This window comes from Dromiciops gliroides, chromosome 4, assembly GCF_019393635.1.
Source record: "Dromiciops gliroides isolate mDroGli1 chromosome 4, mDroGli1.pri, whole genome shotgun sequence".
NCBI classification, from domain to species: domain Eukaryota; kingdom Metazoa; phylum Chordata; class Mammalia; order Microbiotheria; family Microbiotheriidae; genus Dromiciops; species Dromiciops gliroides.
Genome location: NC_057864.1, coordinates 268,512,704 through 268,534,753, shown reverse-complemented (window position 1 = coordinate 268,534,753; position 22,050 = coordinate 268,512,704). Strand labels below are relative to the sequence as shown.

At 41.7% G+C, this 22,050-nt stretch overlaps 1 protein-coding gene across 6 annotated transcripts in view; it reads right to left on the bottom strand.

The window, feature by feature from the left end:
- Nucleotides 1-18,589, bottom strand: part of TFAP2D (transcription factor AP-2 delta) — a 91,771-nt gene extending 73,182 nt beyond the window's left edge. For 2 of the 6 annotated variants that reach the window (XR_006356231.1, XM_044000048.1), the window contains exons 1-4: nt 16,763-17,311; nt 13,314-13,374; nt 606-771; nt 294-412 (exon numbers count right to left, since the gene is read on the bottom strand). Coding sequence is in view for 5 of the 6 variants with exons in the window: in XM_044000048.1 (XP_043855983.1) it covers nt 294-412; nt 606-771; nt 13,314-13,374; nt 16,763-17,311 (895 nt within the window). In the remaining variant the exon portion in view is untranslated. Of the gene's footprint in view, nt 1-293; nt 413-605; nt 772-13,313; nt 13,375-16,762; nt 17,312-17,568; nt 17,670-18,050; nt 18,332-18,390 lie in introns of those variants that run through there. The other 4 variants (XM_044000049.1, XM_044000050.1, XM_044000051.1 and 1 more) reach the window with 4 other exon arrangements.
- Nucleotides 18,590-22,050: the final 3,461 nt, after the last annotated feature.

Here is a 22,050-nt window from a genome sequence, read left to right as displayed (position 1 = left end):
AATTAGTTTTATCTGAGCTATCAAATAAACAATGATAATCTACAACCAAGTGAATTATTTAGGGAGTTCAGTATACACTGGCCTTTTAAATGTCTTCTCACCTTAATGACTGAAAGGAAACATTAGCCCTAAATAGGAAATTCACGCCTGTCATAGTTAAAAGACAATGGAATATGGAATTAAATGTCACTTAACAATAAAACAACCCAAACTACAAAAAAAAAATGCATAATTACATGTCAACCACCATCCCTCAAGAGAACCCTATTACCTTTCAGGACCCAAAAGCCTACCTTCTACTAAGGAAGTTAGGAGGGTGACATTGGCGGCTTTCCTTCTCCCTGCTGGCAAATTCAAGCCCAGCCTATCCAGTTTTTCTCTCAAGCATCGTCCCCCATTCTTGGATTTTGCTCTGTTAGGAAACAAAACAAAACTAATATTTGTAAATTCACCTGTGTTAATCCACAGAGAGAAATGATCTCAAACAATTTTATCTAGGAAGGAATATTGCCCAGCACATGTCCATAAGGTACAGGAGTTGAATGGACAGATGGAGCTGAAGACCCTGAATACCACAAAAAAGCCACCAAATAACTTTGTCTTACCTTCTCAAAATACCTCCCAGGAGGGAAGCATTGAGGCATTCAGGAGGTGAGAGGCGCCTCTTGACCTCTGCTATGGTTACTTTGTATTTGGAAGTGGAACTCAGTAGTGACAAGCGACCAGGGACAGAGCAAAATAAGTCTGTGGGGTTAACCACACAAGTTCCACCTTGGAAAGAAAGAAAGAAAGAAATCTACGTATTAGTTACAAAGTGAAGGGCACATGAGTGACATACAGACTTTTTGTTAGACACAGTGGAGGTCATAGCTGCAAGTTACAATGTTCATTTTTAGCAAAATTAACATCCCAAGGAGAGCCCAACTGGACAGAAAGAGCTCATTGCTCACAGTCTGGATTTGCACATTTTGTATTTTTAAAAATTAAAATCCCAACACTCCACCAGTTAATCTCAGCTCTCTAATTCATGCCTAGATAATGACTACATGCACACCTTACTCCTCTTCACCTAGTTTAGTTTTCCATTCAGTAACACTGGCCTCTTTACTGTTCCTCTAATAGGACTTACCACCTCCCAACTGTGAGCATTTTCACTGCCTGTTCCCCATCCTCCCTCCTCATTGCCTCCTGCCTCCTCTGACTTCCTTCAAGTCTCAGCTAAAGTTTTGCCTTAGTTGAGAAACCTTTCCCACTCCTCTATAATCGTAATGCCTTCCCTCTGAGACTACTTCTCCGCCCCCCCCCCCCCGCCCCAACACACACACCCCATATCCTGTATATACTTTGATTCTAAATGGTTATTTTTAAGTCTCCCCCATTAGGCTATAAACTTCCTTGAGGTGGCTGATAGCTTAGTGGATTCTGGGCCCTGAGTGAGGAAGATCTGAGTTCTAATCACCTCAGAAGCTTACTAGTTGTGTGACCCACGGCAAGTCGCTTAAACTCAGTTTCCTCAGCTATAAAATGGGGATAAAAGCACCTACCTGAGAGGGTTGTTGTGAACCTCAAATAAGATAATATTCATAAAAGAGTCTGACACATAGTAGACTCTACATAAATGCTTATTTCTCTCCTCCTTGAAAGCAATATTTTTTTTGGGGGGGTCTTGCTTTTGCTTTTCTTTTTATCCCCACTTCTTAGCACCGTAGCTCGCACATAGTAGGAGCTTAATAAATGCTTGTTGGCTCACTGACCCACCTCCCGCTCTCTACAGGTCTTCGAGGCTATAGTTCTCTTGCCCAACCAGTGGCCCATTTTCAGGCATAGCGCTCATCAAAACTGAAAATCTGTTTGCAAGCTAGCGCGCGCTTGCGCGCGCGCGCACACACGGACACAGATGCAGGCGCGCGCGCGCGCACACACACACACACACACACACACACACACACACACACTTCCGGTAGCAAGGGAACGAGAGAGAGAGAGAGAGAGAGAGAGAGAGAGAGAGAGAGAGAGAGAGAGAGAGAGAGAGAGAGAGAGAGAGAGGGAGAGAGAGAGAGAGAGAGAGAGAGAGAGAGAGAGAGAGAGAGAGAGAGAGAGAGAGAGAGAGGGAGAGAGAGAGAGAGAGAGAGAGAGAGAGAGAGAGAGAGAGAGAGAGAGAGAGAGAGAGAGAGAGAGAGAGACTGCAACTAATTCTAAACCCTGTCCAAGGAACCTCCTTGGATTCGAACCCGATTTCTTTCTAGGTTTACAAAACCTGCTCTTTAGCTTAGCTTGCCCTGGCCACGAACCGCAATACCTAGCCACTGACAAACGTCCAGTAGACACTGTGGGGGGGCGGGGAGGGAAGCCGGGTGACCTTACCTTTCCTAGACGCCCACACACCATTCATAGGTTAAGGTGAAGGTGGGGTCAGGCAAAGAAAAAAGATCTCGGAGTGCCCGGACAATTGCTGGGATCCGTGGTCACTCTAATTACAAATTTACGAAGCGAAACGTTATCACTTGAAATCATTTTAGGGATTCCTTCTCGCATTCGAATTCTGCATGTAAGATCGTGACGCAATGTCTGGTTTCAGGGTGCAATGAGGTTCTTAACACACTATAACCATTTTCTCAGATGGACAAGGGGAAGAGAAGAGGGACCAGGTAGAAAAATGGGAAGGACAAGAGGAAAAAAAAACATTGTAAGGGATAACAAAGACAACAGATTTATGACTGAAAGAGCCCTTAGATGTCATTCAGTCCAACCCCTTCAGTTTACGAAAGAAGAATCTGAAACCCAGAAAGTTTATTTGACTCGTCTAAGGTCAAAGATAGTAAATGTCGGGAGTGGCGTTAGAAACAGTACTCTAACTCCAAATACTGTTTTGTTTTGTTTTTTTCCTCTACCCTGAGTCTGTCTCTCTCTCTTCCCAACCCTCCCCAATAATACGCATGAGTAAATAAAGGAGAATGTAAGGCTTACACTTGTAAGGGATTGAGAAAGTGGAAAAGACAGTGAGAAGAGGCTTCTAGACGAGCGAATTACCCTCCTTACAACCTGGGGCAGAGAAATCGTATTGACAGTGAGGAATCGAATTCCGGAGCTCTTAAAGACTGTATTTTCAAGAATTCAGACACGAAAGGGCTGGGTCATGTTCTTCCTCTCAGGTGCTCAAGAAGTTTCCTTAGTAAAAGATGGAAGCTGAGGAATCCTTAGATACCAGGACCGAGAATAACTGTGGAGAGAGAGGACTGGGTGCACTGGAAGAGGAGGGTCTGAAGGCGCACCTTAAGAACCTACTGCAACATCCCCTTCAGGCCGAAGTACTGTTATTTCCACTTAAAAGACTTGGACCTACGAGCCTTCCTGTTTCGGCCAGAGAGATCCGCCCTTAGTTTTCATGCCTAGATATTTTTGATTCAAAGACCAATTTAGAGTCGAACACCAAGTTAAAAAATGAAGTGATCTTTTTATCTGCCTTGGAAAAGTCTTCACTCCTTTCCCTACGATGTATTCTTCAAGGAAAGGGAGGAAAATTGTTCCAAAGTTCCTGGGAGAGAAACTTGTTCTTTGAGTCTCTACTTTGTACTCCCACCCAACCCTGACGATACAGAACAACAATAAATGCATTTTGTGAGTTTAATTTTTCAAGTGATACAGAAAGAGTCAAAACGAAAAGAGATTCATTCTGTGACATCTTCTCTCTAATCATCCTTGGATGAGTAGCTAGTTATTAAATGGACCTGTTTTCCAGTTTAAAAAATTTAATAATCTTAAAAACACAATTACAATCTGTTTCTCTCTCTCTCTCTTGCCTACCTTTTCCTCTTTTCTCTCTCGCCCTTCTCTTCCCTTTCTCTCCCCTCAACTTCCCTCCTTTCTCCAGTGATCCTTTCCTTCCTACGTTTTTTCTTTCCTCTCCTCTTCTCTCTTCTCCTCCATATCATAACAGCAATGCCTGACATGCTTTGAAATTTGTAATAGATTTACAAGCATCACACAATTATAGAAACACAACCTAAATTCATGTATACAGAAAGATATTATGGACACACACACCCATGTTCATCCTCTTTGAAGCTTACATCTATGTCAGAGCTGTGAAACACAACTAATAACAAGACTGATTCTTTTCAGTTTAATGTGAGTTGGGGACGGGTGAATTCTTTGAATCTTTCCCAGCTACCATTTAAGAAAATAAATTTTAAGTCTCAGGCATTTTCTTCAAATTTCTGTGGGTTATGACTACAATTTTGGAAGAGTAAAATGCTTCTCTTGTCTATCCTTTCAAATAAAAAAAGCCCATTAATTTTTGTATGTGAAGAGTGTATATTTCCACTGGAAATTTGCCTTGTTAGCCTAAACACTATTAGGAAAAATCCTAATACCTGTTAAGCATTTATTTGGCTTATAAAACTCAACATTTCACATATCTCTATAATATGTTTACCTATTCCCTAACTTGGTTGCAGTGACAACTTGAGATTGCATACTATTAATTCAATTCAATTTAGCTCAGCAAGTATTTATTAAATACCTATTATGTGAGAGGCACTGTGTTAGGTCCTGGAGATGAAAGACAAAACCAGTTCCAACTGTGTAAGAGCTTCTATTCTACTTTATGGTAAGCTAGTACTTATTAGGCAGGCTGTATGGGCCATATATTTGTGTTAAGATTATACTTTTATACACACATATATTGCCTGAGGATTTACTTTGTATTCAGGATTATCATCAACTTGAGCTTCTTTTATTTTATTATTTTTTTAATGTCTCAGCATCTTTAAAGGGAATTCCTGTTGCTTTGAAGCTTGGCACTCTTGCAGTCTTTGGGGAGCTCTCCTACCCCCAGTGAAGATTTGGCAACTTGTAGAGTTTTCAGCAACATGGAGAATTTGAAATCTCCCCTTCCAGCAATTTTTAGGGTGCTAGAAGAAAATAGCTTGTTGGTTTGATTAAAGAAAATACTTGTCTTAAGGCTTGGTAATATCCGGAACACCTGGGGTTGGAGTATTCTTCCTAAAAGGAAGTCTAAAACAATGATTTGCAGACCAATGCTTATATAACCAACACAATTCATAAAACTTGAGTCATCAGCATGAATTCTTTGATGGAAATAATTATATTCTGGCTATATATGATCATTCTTCCTTAAAACATAACAGATAGGGACTGGGCTTGTAAATTCATTATTAGAGGGAACTCCAAGGTGAGGAAATTCTCTCTACCTCTTCAAGTTGATGTTGGTGTCTCTGCAACTTACATACAGCCTTAGAGTACTGAGGGGTTAAGTGAATCGCCCAGAGTCACAAACCAATATCTAAACCAATGTTTTTGTTTGTTTGTTTGTTTTGTTTTGTTGTTGTTGTTGTTGTTATTTGTCTTTGAGTCCAGCTCTCTATGCATTACTTCACTCTGCCTCTTCTAAAAAGACCACACATAGACATGTGACTCACATTGCATACTGTAATACACAACAGTGCTAACCTTAATATAGTGAACATGGACATAAATAGGAATAGGAGATCATAGATTTATAAATGAAGGGAACTAAGAGACCATATATTTCAACTGTCCCATGTGACACTACATAGAAGAGGTAAAGTGGTATAGGCCATGGGAAAGATCACTTGCACTTGTAATTAGAGGTGATTTTTCATTCTGGCTCTGCTGTTTTCTAGCCAAGCCCACCATTGATACTCTCGAGGCTCAGTTTCCTCATCTGTAAAGCCAAAATAATAGGATTTGCGTTACCTACTACACAGGCACAGATTTGTTTCAAGGAAAGCATTGCTGATTGTAAAGTGATATGCAAATGTGAGTCATTATACCTTATAACTATTTACATTTATTCTGCATCTCAAGTACTTTACTTGAGATCCTCTGAGATAGTGTATTGTTTCCAGAAATGAAAACAAGCTAACAGGGGTTGACTTCATACTGAAAGGAATCATACAAATAATCTCAATTCTCATTTTTTTTTTCAGATGAGAAAATTGTGCCACAGAGATAATAAACTAGCTACCAGTCTAGTGTCTCACAAATGGAGTGAAAATTAAGATTTAGACCCAAATTCCAAGTCCAGTTTTCTTTTCACTGTGTACTTTGTAAGCAAGGATCAGTTTGATTGCACACCATATAGTCCCTTAATAATTAAAATTGAATTCCAGACTCTCAAGTATAGTTTTAAGGAAAGGCAAAGTATTCAAATCTTGTGGGGAGTCCCACCTGTTACACAATCTCACTTTCTCCTCCCCTTGACTAGTATAGTATTCTCCCTGGTTCTGCTTACTCAGTTGAAATACACTCACTGCATGCACCCTCTCCAATAGCAGAGAGAGGACCTGGGCTGAGGGAATAAGCTGCGAAGATCCCACACTACTGCCAGAATTAAGATCCCTAGGAGCCCACTTAATACCCTGGAGGTTGGAGGCAGCTTTAGGGGAGATGGGGTCTAGAGTCCACAAGCACAGTGAATAAGTCTTTGAAATGGAAAAGCTAGATATCTGGGATTGTAAACCAGTCATCTGTGGAGGAGTACAGATAAAGTTGCGCTTTTAGAGGAGAGGGGGCATATAAATTGGGGCTAGGATGGGGTTGAATGTATTGCCAGATACATTCTGTGCTACATTATAACTGTGGTATCTTCAGTCTCTGTCTCGACCTCAGTCCCACCTTCTGGAGCTTTGGCCCTAGAGGAAAGTTGATACAGTCCTGTAAATCTCCCCTCCCCCCAACAATTAGGGTTTAGGTAACCGCAGGTTTCCCTTTCCTTCCAGGAGTGGGATCCTAGCTCTACAAAAGCTGCCCCTGGGCTACACGCGTCTGGGTTCTCCCTACCTCTAAGGAAAACTTCCTAACAAATAGCCCCGCTCCTCGCCCTTTCCAAGACAAGATCAATATTTCCTTCGAAGCTCTAGCGAGCTTGGGTCTCCGTGAAGCATTTGCAAAGAAAAAGCGCCCCGCTCCCAACAGTCTGTGCCGCGGTGGCGTCGGTGTTGACATAATTAGAGAAAATCTTGAGAGCAAAATAAATGTTCTGTTCGCCTTACAGCCAAACAGATGTTTACAATTCAAATGAAAGAAATACAAACGGCAGGGATTTTCGCCCCCCCACCCCCACCCCCCTTCATCTCCAGTGATCGCTCGTTTTCTCTGACACATTAAAAATGTGTAAGCGATTACTGGAGTTTCCTGTCCCTGTTTGTTATACAGTTGGATTTGCAGGAGGTTCAGCTGTATGCGCTGGGTCTCCAAATGAGCTTCTTCCCTCTTTCTCTTTCCCTCCAGCACCTCACTCTCTTCCCCTCTCCCACTAACCGTCCCTCCCTGCGCGCGCGCGTACGCACACATACGCACGCACACACACACACACACACACACACGCACACACAAACACACACAGCCACCTCCCGAAACCGCAGCAGTTATTAATTGTAATTAAAGAGCAATTGGGGGATTTAATTGGATTCTAATGGGCCCCTGATAAGGCGACAGCACTTTTAATTGCGCTACGTTGGGACGGGTGCGCAAATGTAGGTATTACGGGATTAGGAGAGCTCTGTGTGTTTGCACGCACGCCAGCTCCTCCTCATTAGAGAGAAAGGGTAAAGGCAGAACAAAAGAAGCGAAACAGAGATGGAAGGTTAACTCGAACTCTACGGGGCGGGGTGTGTAGTCGATGTTGAAATCTCCCCACCCGTTGGAAGCTACCCCAGAATAGAGAACATGTGGTCCATCCTGCCATTGGTGTGAGCTGAGGTGTTCACAAAGCTTGGCAGGGAGTGTACCAGCGCACCTTAGCCCACAAAGCCCATACTTTATGCACACCTATGGGTGTGAAGCTTTTTGATGCACAGGGAAATTGAGCGGAAAAAGTCTGGCAAGAATTTGTCTTAGAATTTCAGAGAGAAAGGAATTTAGGGATCATCTAATCCAACCTACTCAAAGGACGAGTGTGAAAACAGGCCCAGAGAGAGAAGTGAATGACCCAAAGTCACACAACGAGATTATTCACACTAGGATAAAGAGATGGTAAACAGAGCATATTGGAACCATTGGATCACGTATATTAGGCGCTTTAGAAAAGAGCAGCCATCCCTGTGGATTTCTAATCTAGATACAATTTTCTCCCCTTTCGTTGTGTCCTTTATTGTGTTTGATCGACGGCATTTATTTGGCTATGTGCTGGGAACTTATTGCAGAGATGCTTTTCGCAAAGTCTAACTGATTTCTGGGGATACATATTGCAAGGGGAAAAGGGAAAGCAAGGTTTCTTCCTCCTTTTTGTACTCTTTACCCTACCTCCAGTCGCGGGGTATGTAAAAGCCTCACCTCTTCCCCCCACTTCCGACCAGTCTGGAGTTGCATAGATTAGAGCTTTCCAAAAGCAAAATTAGAGAAGGTTTAGAAACTGGGAACCTATGCACCGCTCCCTACCCCCTATCCTTCTTAGCTCCACTAGCTCCAACGCACTAAAAAGAACCGAGGAGGCTAGCGTCTTGGGCCACGACGTTATTGGCAGACTTTTGGCGACTGATGTTGGACTGCTTTTAAGAAAGGTTTTTTTTTCTTTTTTTTTTTTAATTAAATAAGATCTGACAATGTTTGTACCGGAGCATTAACGCCCCAGCCTTGGCATGTCAGTCACCTCTAAGCGATTTGACAAACTCAAGAGCTCTTAAAACGTGCAGAGTTCAGATCATATTAATTCCCCAAAAATGTTTTGATTCAAAGTAGTTTGTATTTTATGTTGCCAAGGGCAATCGAGAAAGAGCTATTGCCGGTAGCCTGGGCCCTCTCTCTTCGTGGCCCAGAGGCTATAGCGGTATTTAAGCTGCTGAAATTAGCCTGGGGCAGGAAGGCAGAAGGATCACAAAGCGAAACAAGAGCTCTTTCCCCACCCCCACCTCCTCTTATTATTTATTATTTTTTTTTTTGGATTTTGCCAGCTGAGTTTTATGAAGAGATACATGGGCCAAATGTCATTCTGTTGCTTTTATAAATTCAAATATTTATAGGTAAGACTAAATTTCCCCTCACTATCCCCATTTCAGTCAGGAGCTCCCCAACTAAGGCGGCTCCCTTACCGTACCATTCAAATGAAAGAACCCATCACGATCACTACAGTTAGTGTTAGGATTATTATAGTTCCTTTATTATTAAATGCGTCTACTGGGGGATGAAAGGTGCGACTTTCTAACAAAGAAAAGAAAGGGAGAAACCTAGAAGATTCTTGGGGAAAAAAAAAAGATTGAATTTTTTTTAATGATTAAAAACACAGACGACTCCTGTAAATAGGAGCTTCATTTCTTCAAGAGCTGTCTTTTGAAACTGGGAATCTGAATATTCAACTAAGGCAAAGCCCCACTCTGTATGTACAACATTAATATGATCTCTGCAGAGTTTGGTACTCAGAAATATTAACATATCAAAGCAGACGCCCGAGGCTAGAGAAGCTATCGATACGAGAGCGCCCGGGTAAAGTAAAGATTATTGGTTGTGATGGTTAGAATGGCGGAGCTCGGGGCAAAATCTTGCACACCATTAACTGAAAGTGATAGCACAGGGATAGCTGCATCAGATTCCGTGGCAAATATTTTATCTAGATAGTAATTACCTCGCTACTGCCTCTGTCTCCTTGTACATTCTTTTACTTTCCGACCCTCATTAAAGGCAAACACAAACTAATTGCCCCGTGTATCAGCTAGACCCTGAAATGTCATTCTTTTCATTCTTTTCTTGGGGAATGAGAGAGAGAGAGAGAGAGAGAGAGAGAGAGAGAGAGAGACAGACAGACAGACAGACAGACAGACAGACAGACAGACAGACATAAGCACAGAGACACTGACAGAAAGAGACAGAGGCAGAGAGACAGAAAGACAGAGAAAGAGAAAAAGACAGGCAGAGACAGAGAGAAAAAGACAGGCAGAGACAGAGAGATAAAGACAGTCACAGAGAGAAAAAGACAGACGGATAGAGACAGAAAGAGGTAGTAAAAAAGACATTTAGAGATGAACATAGAGATAACACACACACAGAGAAGAAAACAGAGACAGGCACGGAAAGGAAAACCAAGTATTACTGCTGAATCTGGTGAGCAGAGAAATGACACTTCGAGGTTTTACAGGAACAATAGGCACAAGGTTGGACTCCGAGAGTCAAGTGATATTTGGTGTCTTCTGAAAAGAAATCTAGGTTTTTTTAAAAAAATTATTATTCCTTTAATTTAGAAAAGAACAGTGTCAGATGATGGGGGGGGGCTTAATGGGCTACGAAGACGAATCAGAAAAAAGTTGCACATTATTACGCAGCCCGATTCTATGTCACCCTTGGATTGCACATGTAAAGTAACACGAAAGTATTTGATGAAAGGCGTAAGAGTAATTTAAATATGAAATGTCCCCAAATCCTGGAGTGTCTCCCTCACTTTATAGTTAGCATCTGTCACCTGATCTATGAGAAGAAGAAAAAAGTTAACCTAATGCTTGACATGGGGCGCTTCTGCAGTGCCTCAATGACGGGAGGAAAGGGCTGCGCATATACATATACATGTATATATACATGTACGTGTGTATATACACACATATACATATACACACTTATGTATATATGTATGTGTATACACACGTATTCAGAAAATAGGAAAAATGTCTATATCGTTACCTCCTGCATTTTAGACTTTAATTGATAGCTTTACAGTGAAACTAGTAGTTGCACCTGAATGAAGCAGGGAAAGCTGCTTATTTTTTAGCTGTATTTCTTTTGTAACCAATATTTTAATCCTCAAAAACCTTGATCGCTTTTAAGGAAAACTCATATAGTCTCACGCGCACACCCTGGCTACAATCGGTTATGGCAATAACCAGAGCTTCAGAGATGGAAAAACAACAACAACAACAACAACAACAACTTCCCTAGGAGAAAACTGAAAGCTTGGAAACCTCTCTTAACTGGAAGATGAATCTTAATAAGTGCAAGAACCCCAACATATTTTCCTCTTCTCTTTGCTAATGACTGAAGTGTTTCCTTGAGGGTCAAATCGAAGTTAATAATCTCGGACTTGACGTCCTTTAACCAGGTGTAATTAACAGTGCCACATTCTAACAGGAGATAAGCAATTAAACACCTATGAAAACCATTTTCTCTTCATACAGCTTCAGGACCCAGCGCTCAGCTTCTCTACTGCAAGCACCAAATTCTATATTAGGAAGATTACCTTGGATCCCCTAAATCCAAACTTATGGAATCCAAACTAATCATACACCTTTCTCACAATTCTTTCCCCTCGCCATTTCCATTATGTTTCCTTATTCCTTTCCTCACTCACTTTTTCTTTCCAGTAACTTTTCCTAGCTATTCCATCAGTTGATCTCTCTCAGCACGACCCATTCAAAGCATTTTAAAATGATTTTTAGGGGAAAAAAAGTAGAGAAGGAAACTCAAATACTAGACTAGCAAAGACAAAAAGTCCTCCAAGGAACAGAGTAAAGGCGTCTAATTAGTGGCGCTGTCCTTCAGCACCATCTGCACCCTCCAAGCCATTGGCTCTCTGAACTGCTTGCCTTACCTTTAATGATACAGTCCCCATTGGCTTCATTCGAAACACGTTACCTGTCACTACTTCGTAGTGCTTTTCCTTAAATTCTACAGATTTGTACATATATCTTTAAATTGTCATTATCATCATGCCTATTTTAGATTTATGCACTACTGCACTGATAAAAGAGTTTGCCTAGATAACAAATCAGTGTTTAAATTGCTTACATCCTGCTCCTTTGACCTCTTATCCTCACACCTTCTGCATAGTGACCACAGCATGGTTTAAAAAACAAAAACAAAACAATCCTTGGACAGAATGTGTAGGCCTATATGAAGTTCCAAATTTCTTACTTGGAGTTACCCCATTCCGGTTATGCTGTCTGTAGTTCAAACATTGAAGGCCCTACTCATTTCTCCTAATTCATTTCCCTTTCACAAAAAGTACCTGGTCTTTCAACAAGCATTAAAGGGTTAGTAAGTGACTTAAGTACATTTAATGGCAGTTGGAGAAATGACTTAGTCTTCAGCATAGGCAGTACATAATAGCGATTCTGTTTACTAAAGAGAGCTGCAACACGAAGCGGAATTAGTCTTGGTGAATAGACTACGTCTTATTAATTCTTATGAAGTTAGGATAACAGCTGGTCCCCTTCCCTGGTCTGTGGCTTGGGTTATTCAGATCATTGGGAGAATAAGCTTAGACCACTAGTACAGTCAGTCAGCTATGATCTTTGACTATTAAATCCTGAGTCTCAAGGAAACCCAGGTTTATATGACTCCCTTTGTTGTGATAGAGAGATATGAAACCATAACAATGAATGAAGGGCGCAATTCAATCCTACCCCTCCTTTTCTCTCCCTCTCCATCACTCCATTCCTTTCTAAGCTGAGTAACTCTGGATTCAGATGTTTTTGTTAACAGATGGGAACAAGAAAGCTTTATCCGGTACAGTTAACACCACCCCCTCCTCCCTTTTTCCCTCCCTTAAAGAAAGAAATGTTCAGAACATTTAGGAAAATAGGGGTGGCTACAATACTGGCGTTTTATTACCCTCCCCTGAAGCTTTCCTGGACACCTTTTATACAAGCCCTCAAAGCTTCAACTTAACACCATTGCTTGAAATCTTACAGGCGGTGGCTGGCACATTTGGGACTAAATGAAACCCGAAATTCTGCTTGGGGAGGTGGTATTCCAGAGGGGCGGAGGGTGTGAGAAGTTTTTTCGCCTTGAACTTCGATTTTTGTCATTGTGACATGCATTATTGGCAAACCATTAGGACATCATGGTGGGTTTCTCTATCACCCCCTCCCCTTTTCCAGTCTCAGTCTTCATATGCCTCCTGCAGATTGTGTTCTGTCTGTTAGTTTCAGAGAGGAAAAGCAGTTGAAATCTATGGGAGTATACCCACCTCCTAATAGGGAGGTAAAGAATTAAGTGCAAAATAAGACATACTCTTTTTGGACATGACCAATGTGGAAATTTGTTTTGCTTGACTATACATATTACTAACAAAATTTTTGTTTAATTTTTTTCTCAAGTTGGAAGGAGAGTTGGGGATGGGAAGGAGGGAAGCAGGATTTTTGCTGATTGAATAAAATAAAAAATTTAAAGAAATACATGGGAGATTTTAAAAATGTTAATGCCTCTGGGTAGATAGGTGGGGGCTCCTAGTCTCATAAAACAATCAGAAGTGGGATTTTTTCCTTAAAAATAAATCATTTAATCTGATATAAAAGAGCCACTTAAAATAATTAACCGGAGATCATGAAGGAGTGACTTATTCTTACCTCTTCTTATCACTCCACCTTGTCCATTAAGAACGAGCCCGCACTGGGCATCCACTGATCCCTTAAAAAAAAAAAAGAAAGAAAAGAAAAGAGAGAAAGAAATCAAATACAGACACAAATAGGTATCACAACTGGTTCGTCATCCCCCACCAATCAGCGTTCTCCCCCCTCCTAGAGGAGGGGAGAACATTTAACAGCAACATTTAACAGTAGCAGCAAAAGAGTAGCAAAATCATGAGTGTCAGCAAGCATGTTTTAAAGGGGGGGTGGTGGTAATGACCTGACAATTCTGTAAATCTCAAGGAATGCATTTCATAATTCTAAGTTAAGCCTTGTAAGAGCAATACCTCCTTTTATCTCAATACTGAGGATTCTTTTATTTAAATGCCCCAGCTATGCATACATCACACACACAGACACCTATTAACTTGTATGTTAAGCACCTACTGTATTCAGCAAATGGCACAGGCAATGCCAAGTGCTGATAGCACACACCCATATTGGGGGGCTCAAAGGACAATATCACATGCAGATCATTCAGAACATATTGGTTCTGTCGCCCCAGAGGCAGTAAAGCCCTGAGAGGCAACAGAAGTGTGTCTCTGGAAGAAGGCACAGACACATGCTCCAGAGCTGCCCATTTGTTTGGGATCCCTTCCTGATTGAGAAACCTTTTGCATTGGGAGTGAGGAAAGGGTTTCTCCCCCCCCTCATTTTAGGTTCAGAATAAAATAAAAACTTTTGCTCAATGGAAATGTGTTAAAAGCTCATTTTCCTTTACAAACAAACGAGGTATTGGACATGAAAGAGGCCTTGAAGGGTGTTAACCTACCCAACAGCCCGTGAAGAGTTAAGTAAATGCGGAGAGAGTCGGTGCATAATAAAAACCCACTTTACAAAACAACCTTTACAGTCCTGGCTCCCTCTTTGCCTTCCCATTTTCACCATATTGAAGCAAGCCTGTAAGACCCCCTTTTCAACCCACTGCCGGGCTCTTTCTTATTTTAAATGTTCTGCCTTAAAGTGATTATCAAATCAATATGAAAAAAAAAAAACTTGGAGACTGAGCATAAATTAAAGCGGTGATGGGAAAAGGTGTGACAGTTTCCTTTGTTGGCCATAGCAAATCTTTTTAGGGGACTCAAAGATGGAACTGAAGCCCCAAGACTGTTTGCATCTGTTAGGCAGACTTAAACCGCCCTCCAAACTATTGGACTTTCACTTAAAATTCTGTTCAGGGAAAAGTATATTTACATTTGTTGCATTTGAAATGAGGCATATGCTGATGAACGTTTTAAAAAGGAAGAATTAAAGAGAGAGAGAGAGAGAGGGAGAGAGAGACTGGGTCTCCCCCCCCCCCTTTTTAAAAGTAGCTATGACTCTTTTTCTCTCTCTCTTTCCATTCTGTCAACAGAGTCCAAGAGGGTGGAAGGAAGGAGACAGATTGCACAAACGTGCTTCCATGGGAACAGGGAAATATAGGTTATGCTTCTTTTAGTATCTCTGTGTTTGCCCCAGTTGGAGTAGAAATGAAGGAAAGGAGATTAAGGATATAAAAAAGGGGTGGGGGAGAGGACATGCCCAAGTGTATGAAATGTACAAGGTAATAGGGTCTAGAATCTCTCCAAGAGAGCCTTTTAAGATGTTTATTTTCTTAGAAGAAACGAATGTGGATCATTCAGCTTTACCAACTCCCCCCCTCCCTGTAAAACATGTTGTTTGGTCGGATGACATTGCATAAATGACCAGTTGAATGGCACTAAGTCGAAAATTGGATAAACTACGGTGTCCTTTTGCACAGGATTCGTTCTTTGTCTGGTACTTGCAAATGTTCTAATCCCCTCTTTTGAAAAATGCCAGGCTTTGTGCCTCTCACAGAAAAAAAATTTGTACAGATACAAAAAAATCAGCAGCAGACGTGATTATAAAAAGAAGTAAATAGGTTTTAGTTGAGCTAAGCATTGAATGGCAGATTTTTTTTTCCCTCCCTGAGACATAAGGGGATCCTTGTGGAAAATGTAAAAAACGCCCTGAGCGTATAAAATTATTTAGTGAATTTAAATGTAGAAAGTCAAGGTTTATGAAGCCAAATCTTTTCTCCTCTGTGCTGATCCTAGGGCTAACATTCTTTTGTTATGACAGCAAGGGCTTTTTCTTTAATTTTAAAATATTCCCTTGCTCGGAGGTAAATGAGGGGAAAAGCTTTTCAGTGCGTAACAAGGGATCTCCTACGTCTCCAAAATTCTGCTTTTACAATCACTCAGCCCACAGACTGATTATGGAAACCTTGGAGAGTTTTGTGGGGACGAAAGAAACAAATCGGTTGCTTGAAAAAAGAGAGAGCAGTTGCATCCACTAAATGATGTTGAAACTGTAGCTTTCTTTTTGTTGAGTGGTTTAATATGTTCATGTAATATATATACATATGTAGTTAGATAGATGACATGCGTTCAAATGTATATACAATATAATATCAAATGTTATATAAGTGTGAATAAAACAAAGAGTGGAAGAGATGGTCTATTAGAGTGACACAATACACTTACATTTTTTTCTTAGAGATATCAATATATCTAGATTTAAATTGACACCTACATAGAAAAAAATAAAACCAATAATTATGTATTTAGTTCAGCTAAACAATCCTTTCCCGGGTGTCTGGATGGAGAGAATAGTTATAGCTACACAAACTTGTGAAGGGTTCTAGTGTGATACTTTTTAAAAAGTCCTGTGCCTTATAGTACTATCCTTAATGAAATTTAGTTTTCAGAGCAATTTAGAACATTTGACCAAAATTTCAACAGAGCTGAGGGTCACAATAGAACATAGATACTGTTTTCTGGCCTATATTTTTCAGATAACTCTCAGGTCTGCAAATAAATCTCAATGCTTTCATAATAGACTAGTGTAAGGCACACAATTACACACACTGATACACCCAGAGAGCAAGGTATTGATTGGGGCTTGGATGGCTGTCAATTAATCAAGTTTTACTTTGGGTACTGTTGGAGGAAAGTAGGTGAGACCTTTTCGTTCACCCTGTCCCTACTTTGGAGTAAACGCAGCTTCACAAATACATCCTATTCCTACTGAAAGGGAGGCCAGGGCCAATTGGACATAAACACAGGTGAAATGTCTTGGACCAATGAGGAGAACTGGAAGGGTTTATTTCTTTTAGCACTGTTTGGATAAAAGTTTCCATAAGTTTGTGTGTGTGTGTGTGCGCGCGCGCGCGAGCGAGTGTGTGTGTGTGTGTGTGTGTGTGTGTGTGTGTGAGAGAGAGAGAGAGAGAGAGAGAGAGAGAGAGAGAGAGAGAGAGAGAGAGAGAGAGAGAGAGAGAGATCCTAATGTTACTGAAGAGGCATCAATGGGCGGGGTGGGGGGGGAAGTAGGGAGAGGGTGGGAGTAAGGGGGGAGGGGAAAGAAAAATCCTCTGCATGCTTATTTACCTGCAAATCGTCTGCTCCCGAGGCGGCCAGCCCCAGGCTGGGTCCTGGCAGGAGTCTTTGATCTGGATGCATCCCATACTGGGATCCATGGCTCATAAGAGACAGGTCGTGGCGGCGGTAAGCATCGAGGCAGCCCAGCTCTCTCCTCTGCTCGTCCAAGCAAGAGGACTTGAGGGCCCGTGCATTGTGCAGATTAATAAAATCGGTGGGCTCCCCGTGGTGGATCTGCTGATAGTACTGTTGCGAGTGGTGGAGCGAATTCAGAGAGTAGGCGTCGGGGTTCACAGCCGGGTGACTGTGCTGGAACTCGTAGTGAAAGGACTGGTGGTGGAGCGGGGTGTACTGGTGGTTAGTGGAGAAGTACGGGGAAGCGAACTCAGTGCCAGTAGTGGAGTAAGTTAGAGGAGAGGAGGAGGAATAGGCGACAGTGGAATTGGCTACGGACTCCAGACACCCGAGCTGCATCAAACGGTAGCTGTTTGATCCGTCGTGACGTATCTGGAAGGAAGAGGGGGAAAAAGGAGAGCAAAAAAACTTGAGGTTTGTCATTTTCAACCAAAGCGCAACTCTCCCTTAGCCCTGCTCTCCATCCATCTAAATCTAGATGTAATTATGGAGCTAGAGAGATATCTATATAGCCACCTAGCCAACGATTAGGGGGAGAGCCAGGGCAAGGCGACTGTGCCACAGAACCCACGAAAGCTGGAGAACTGGGGGTGGGCGGCCACGTCCTCAGTTGAGAGGAAAAAAACACACACATCACACACAGACACAGACACAGACACACACACATACACACACCCCACCCTATATAGGTGCGGGTGACACACGCGCTCAGCCCCTTCTAAACGCGCTCCGCCTCGAGCGCAGCAAAGTCGGGCTTCTGGAACAAGTCCATTCCTCCTGAGTTCTGTGGCCTCGACAAGAGAGGCTGGCCCGCTCCAACAGACCTGATCTAGTCAACAGCTCACCTGCTCCGACCAGACTAAAGACAAAAACCTTCGCAGACCACCATCCCCCCTCCCCAAGGCCATTTGGCTAGTGGTACTCAAAAATTACCGTTTATGTATATATCTCCTTTAAAAAACACAACCCCCCCACAAAAACAAAACAGCAACAACAGCAACAAACCTATGCAAAAAGCTTAACTTTCTATGCCTTTTTGGCGGAGTGGGGGAGAAAACCAGTCCCCTTGTTTCTGTCTCCCCCTACTTGAAAAAGCCCATTCCAAAGGGGATCGTTCTTCCCACCCCTTGTCCACCTACCGCCCCCTCCCCCCTCTCCTTACCAGTTCTTTTACTTTGCCTTTCTGGCTATCTGTTATCTCTCTCTATCTCGTTCTCCACCCCTCCTCCCAGTTCTTTTATTATTAGGATTATTTTTCCCCCTTCCTTCTCATTATGGCAACTGTTTCTTAACGTGTCCGTGAGTTGCCCTTCCTGGCGACAGATGTCATAACGAACTTTCTCCCCTTTCCTTCTTTAAGTACCCCCAAAGCCAGATTATAATTAAACTTAACGGTCCAATATAGATTAGAGACAGGGGAAGCTGCCACCATCGCTGCCACCGCCCGCCGCAGCCGCCACACACACGCGCGCAAAAGGAGGGGAAAAAAAAAGTAATAATACCTCGGCATCGTGGACTAGTCCCGGAAAGGTAGTTGACATGTTGGGTTTCTCCGAAAGCTTACGATGCAATTTCCCCCTACAAAAAAGAATCAGGAAAAAAATCCAAACTTCTTGTATTTTCCAATTTTTTTTTAAAGGAAAAAAAATGATCTATAGATAGAGAGCTAAATTGTAATAGCTTTGCCCGGATCAGATATCTCCTTGCCTTGTACCCACTTAAAAACCTGTAGGAACAAAATTTTCCCTCTGCACAAAAGCAGCTCCCTGGAACAGATTTTGTACTTGCTGAGTATTTCTTTGGCTGATGTCGTAGGTCCCTTGGTAATATAGAAGTTTTGAAAATTAAGCATCAGCACTGAGTACTGGGAGGACAATAGGCAGAAGAGATTTATCCCAGGAGACAAGGAATAAATATTGTATCTTCGCCTAATAAGGAACTGTAGGTTCTTTCAACATTTTTATCCATTTTTTCCAACCTTTATCATGCTTTTCTATACAGTCTATGGTGGGGACTCATCTCTGCGAAGAGAATTTGCACACATTTTATTGTGAAGATAGAGATCTAGCCCAGAGACGTGAATATTAGAGATAGAAGTATATATATATATATTAATTAAAGCGTCCTTTTACATAGGTAAGTGTTCGTTCCGATTGGTTATACTCCTTGGGAGCTGGAAAGCTCTCTTTTTCAACCTGCACCCAAACCAATATTGCACACTTTGGGGTGGCTGGCTCTGCCTAAGTGGAGACAATGTTGGTATTTCCTTATTTACATCGAATTTGGGTGGTTTCCCCCCTTTTGAAAGGCAACGTGGTACAGTGGCTTACACTTAGAGGTAGCTTTTAAAATAAATAGCCCTGATGGACAGTCCCAAGTTCTCATCATAAAGAAATAGTGTAACCGGTGAGATCTTTCTATATATATTTAATACAAGCAGAATAGAGACATATGACAAGAGCCTGAATTTAGGTAAAACCTTCTCTTCCACTCCCCACCCAACCCATTTTCTCCCTCTCTTTTGTGTTCTCCTTTTTTTTTTTTTTTTGATTTTTGAAATATCGTTGAATTGGGGGGGGGTTCGTGGAGACCATTTAGCGCTGACACACGGTGTGTGAACACCATTAACCAAAATAACCTTTAAGCTTCTGGAAGTTACATTTTTCAAAGAGGGGGCAAGGAGGAGAGAACACATGTCCACATCCATCTTCTAGATGGATTTATCTATTTTCAAACAACACTGAAGCTCGACTTCGTTCAAAACTCGTCTTCTCTTCCCCCCAACTTCTCTTCCACTGAGTTACCTAGCACCCCTGGGGGTGGGGGATGGGGAAAGAGACGGTCATAGGGGAACCATACCCATGTTATGTACTGAGAATCAGTTCTCTTAGCCTCTTCTGACCAAGTTTAACTGATAAGAGTTATCTCCAAATTCTAATCTGGTTGCTATGAAAGGGTTTAGCACTCTCTTAATTGCCATTTAATTTGGTTTGCTTTTAAGTGTTTAAGCTGTGAAGGTGTCTTAATAATAAGCCGCGGGCAAGCAGGCATGTGGCTTTTTTTTTTTTTTAAAGGTCCAGGTTGGGAGGGTTTATTGGTATCTGTTCATGCAGGCTAACCGGAGCTGTCACTCAGCACTCCTTTCTTTATACAGATGGACAAAGGCACACGGCAAGAATTGAAATGCATTGTCTGAAATGGAAAACTGCGATTATCCAGCCATGCACAGGGGTCAGCAGCAAACACTTGCTACCTCTTATCATGGCAGAGTTTCTCTTTCCTTTCCCTCTCCCTGTCTCCACTCCACTTCATTTTGGCCTAATAAAGACAAAATTGTGTGTGGAGGGTGGGGAGGGGAGAGGAAGGAACCCTATCTTTAAAAAAAAAAGGGAACGCAGAGTGAAGAATATTTTTTAAAAGGGAAAGGGGGGGTGAATAACTGAATGGGTGGTGGTAAGAATTATGAGTTAGACAGTGATCAGATGATTTCTGAAATATCTGCAAAGGAGCCTTTGTTTGCCAGGGCCTTATTGTACTTCAGGAGTGGTTCTGAGCTCTTTTGCTGATTACATTTGGTTGTCACATGAATACCTTACTCAAAGCCATCAAGCAAAGGAATAAATAAATAGCATAACAGATTCTATGAAGACTCTTGTCCATGACCATCCAGGAGAATTCTGAGCCCATTGAAACCATCTAAAAGAGGTGTCCTGGTTAACTTATTCTCCTCTCCAAAGGTAGAAAGACATAACTAGATAAGTGATGTGGCATCTTGGCTTTTAGCCTTTTTTCTAGGGTGCATGAAGATAAATCTCTAGGTAGTTAATGTCATTGTATTCAACAAACACTTATTAAGAGTCTAATAACTGGTCATTGCTGGAAATTCAAAGAGAAACACAATGTAATCCTTCCCCTTGGGGAACTTTCTGAGAGTCATCAGATTAAATCAAAGTATACCCTCTTCCTAGGACCATCTTCATTTCTATAGTCCCAACATAATTATACCTTGACTGTATAAAGAACTTTATAATCATTATCTTTTTTTCAATTCTCACAACAAATCCTGAGTGATAGGTATTATAAATATTTCCATCTAACAGATGATGAAACTGAGACTCAGATAGGTTGAGTCAAGTTTCACTGAGCTAGTACCTGTATAACTAGGGCTTTTTGACACCAAATCCAACACAGTACATCAGGCTGCTCCTCAGACTTACTGCCACTGAAGGTCCCAACAAACTATTTTACCCCTAGCATATAGCACTTTAGATTGGGAGAACCCTTAAGAAATCTTTAGCCCAACACTCTTCATTTTGCAAAAGAGGAAATGAAGTGATTTAGCAATGGCCACACACTTATTGAAACAATAAGTACTAGGACCCATGTTTGCTGTGTCTCAGTCTAGTACTATTTACACTATAATAAAATCCTCTGGCATTGAAAGACTTCCAAGGACTATAGAAAAGAAACTGAGAAATGTGGAGCTCTTTTGACTGGATTCAATTTATTTGATTCAATTGAATTGAATTGAATTGAATCAAATAAATTGAATGCTTATGTTCTCACATTGAATCCTTGTCTTCTGCTAAAGAACCAGACCTTTTACTGATACCCTTGGGATTAAATTCTGATCTTCAAAATTTTTGTCTGGGCTAGAGGAGACAAAATAAAGTCAAATTGTCCCCATTTGCATAATTTGAGGGGGGAAAGGAACTTTTTGAATGAGTGCTCAGATAGGGAGGCAAATGGTATCCCTTGGCTTTAGACTTCCCTTAGGACTCTTTCTATTTTGACTCTGTATCTGGAGTCCTCTGATTTCAAAAAAGGGTGGAGGATAATGTGGGGTCCTGGGAGTTCCTAAAGGTAAATGAATATAAACCATGGTGAGGATGCATGCTTTGGGAATGGGAAGCTGTAAAGAAGGCTTGAAGGGCAGGGAGATCCTGAAGCTTTAACTGAAATTAGGGACACAGTTATATAAGGACTTCGTTTTGCTAGGTCACCCATTATTCATTTGTACAGTTACACATCACTTCCCTCAGCTTCCCCCATCTTCCCGGACAGCTCTAGAAGGATGGAAAGGAGGTTGAAACTGAGAGGAAACAGGATCTAATCACCAACAACTCCTCCCTCCCCACTCCATACCAACCCCCCCCCCCAAA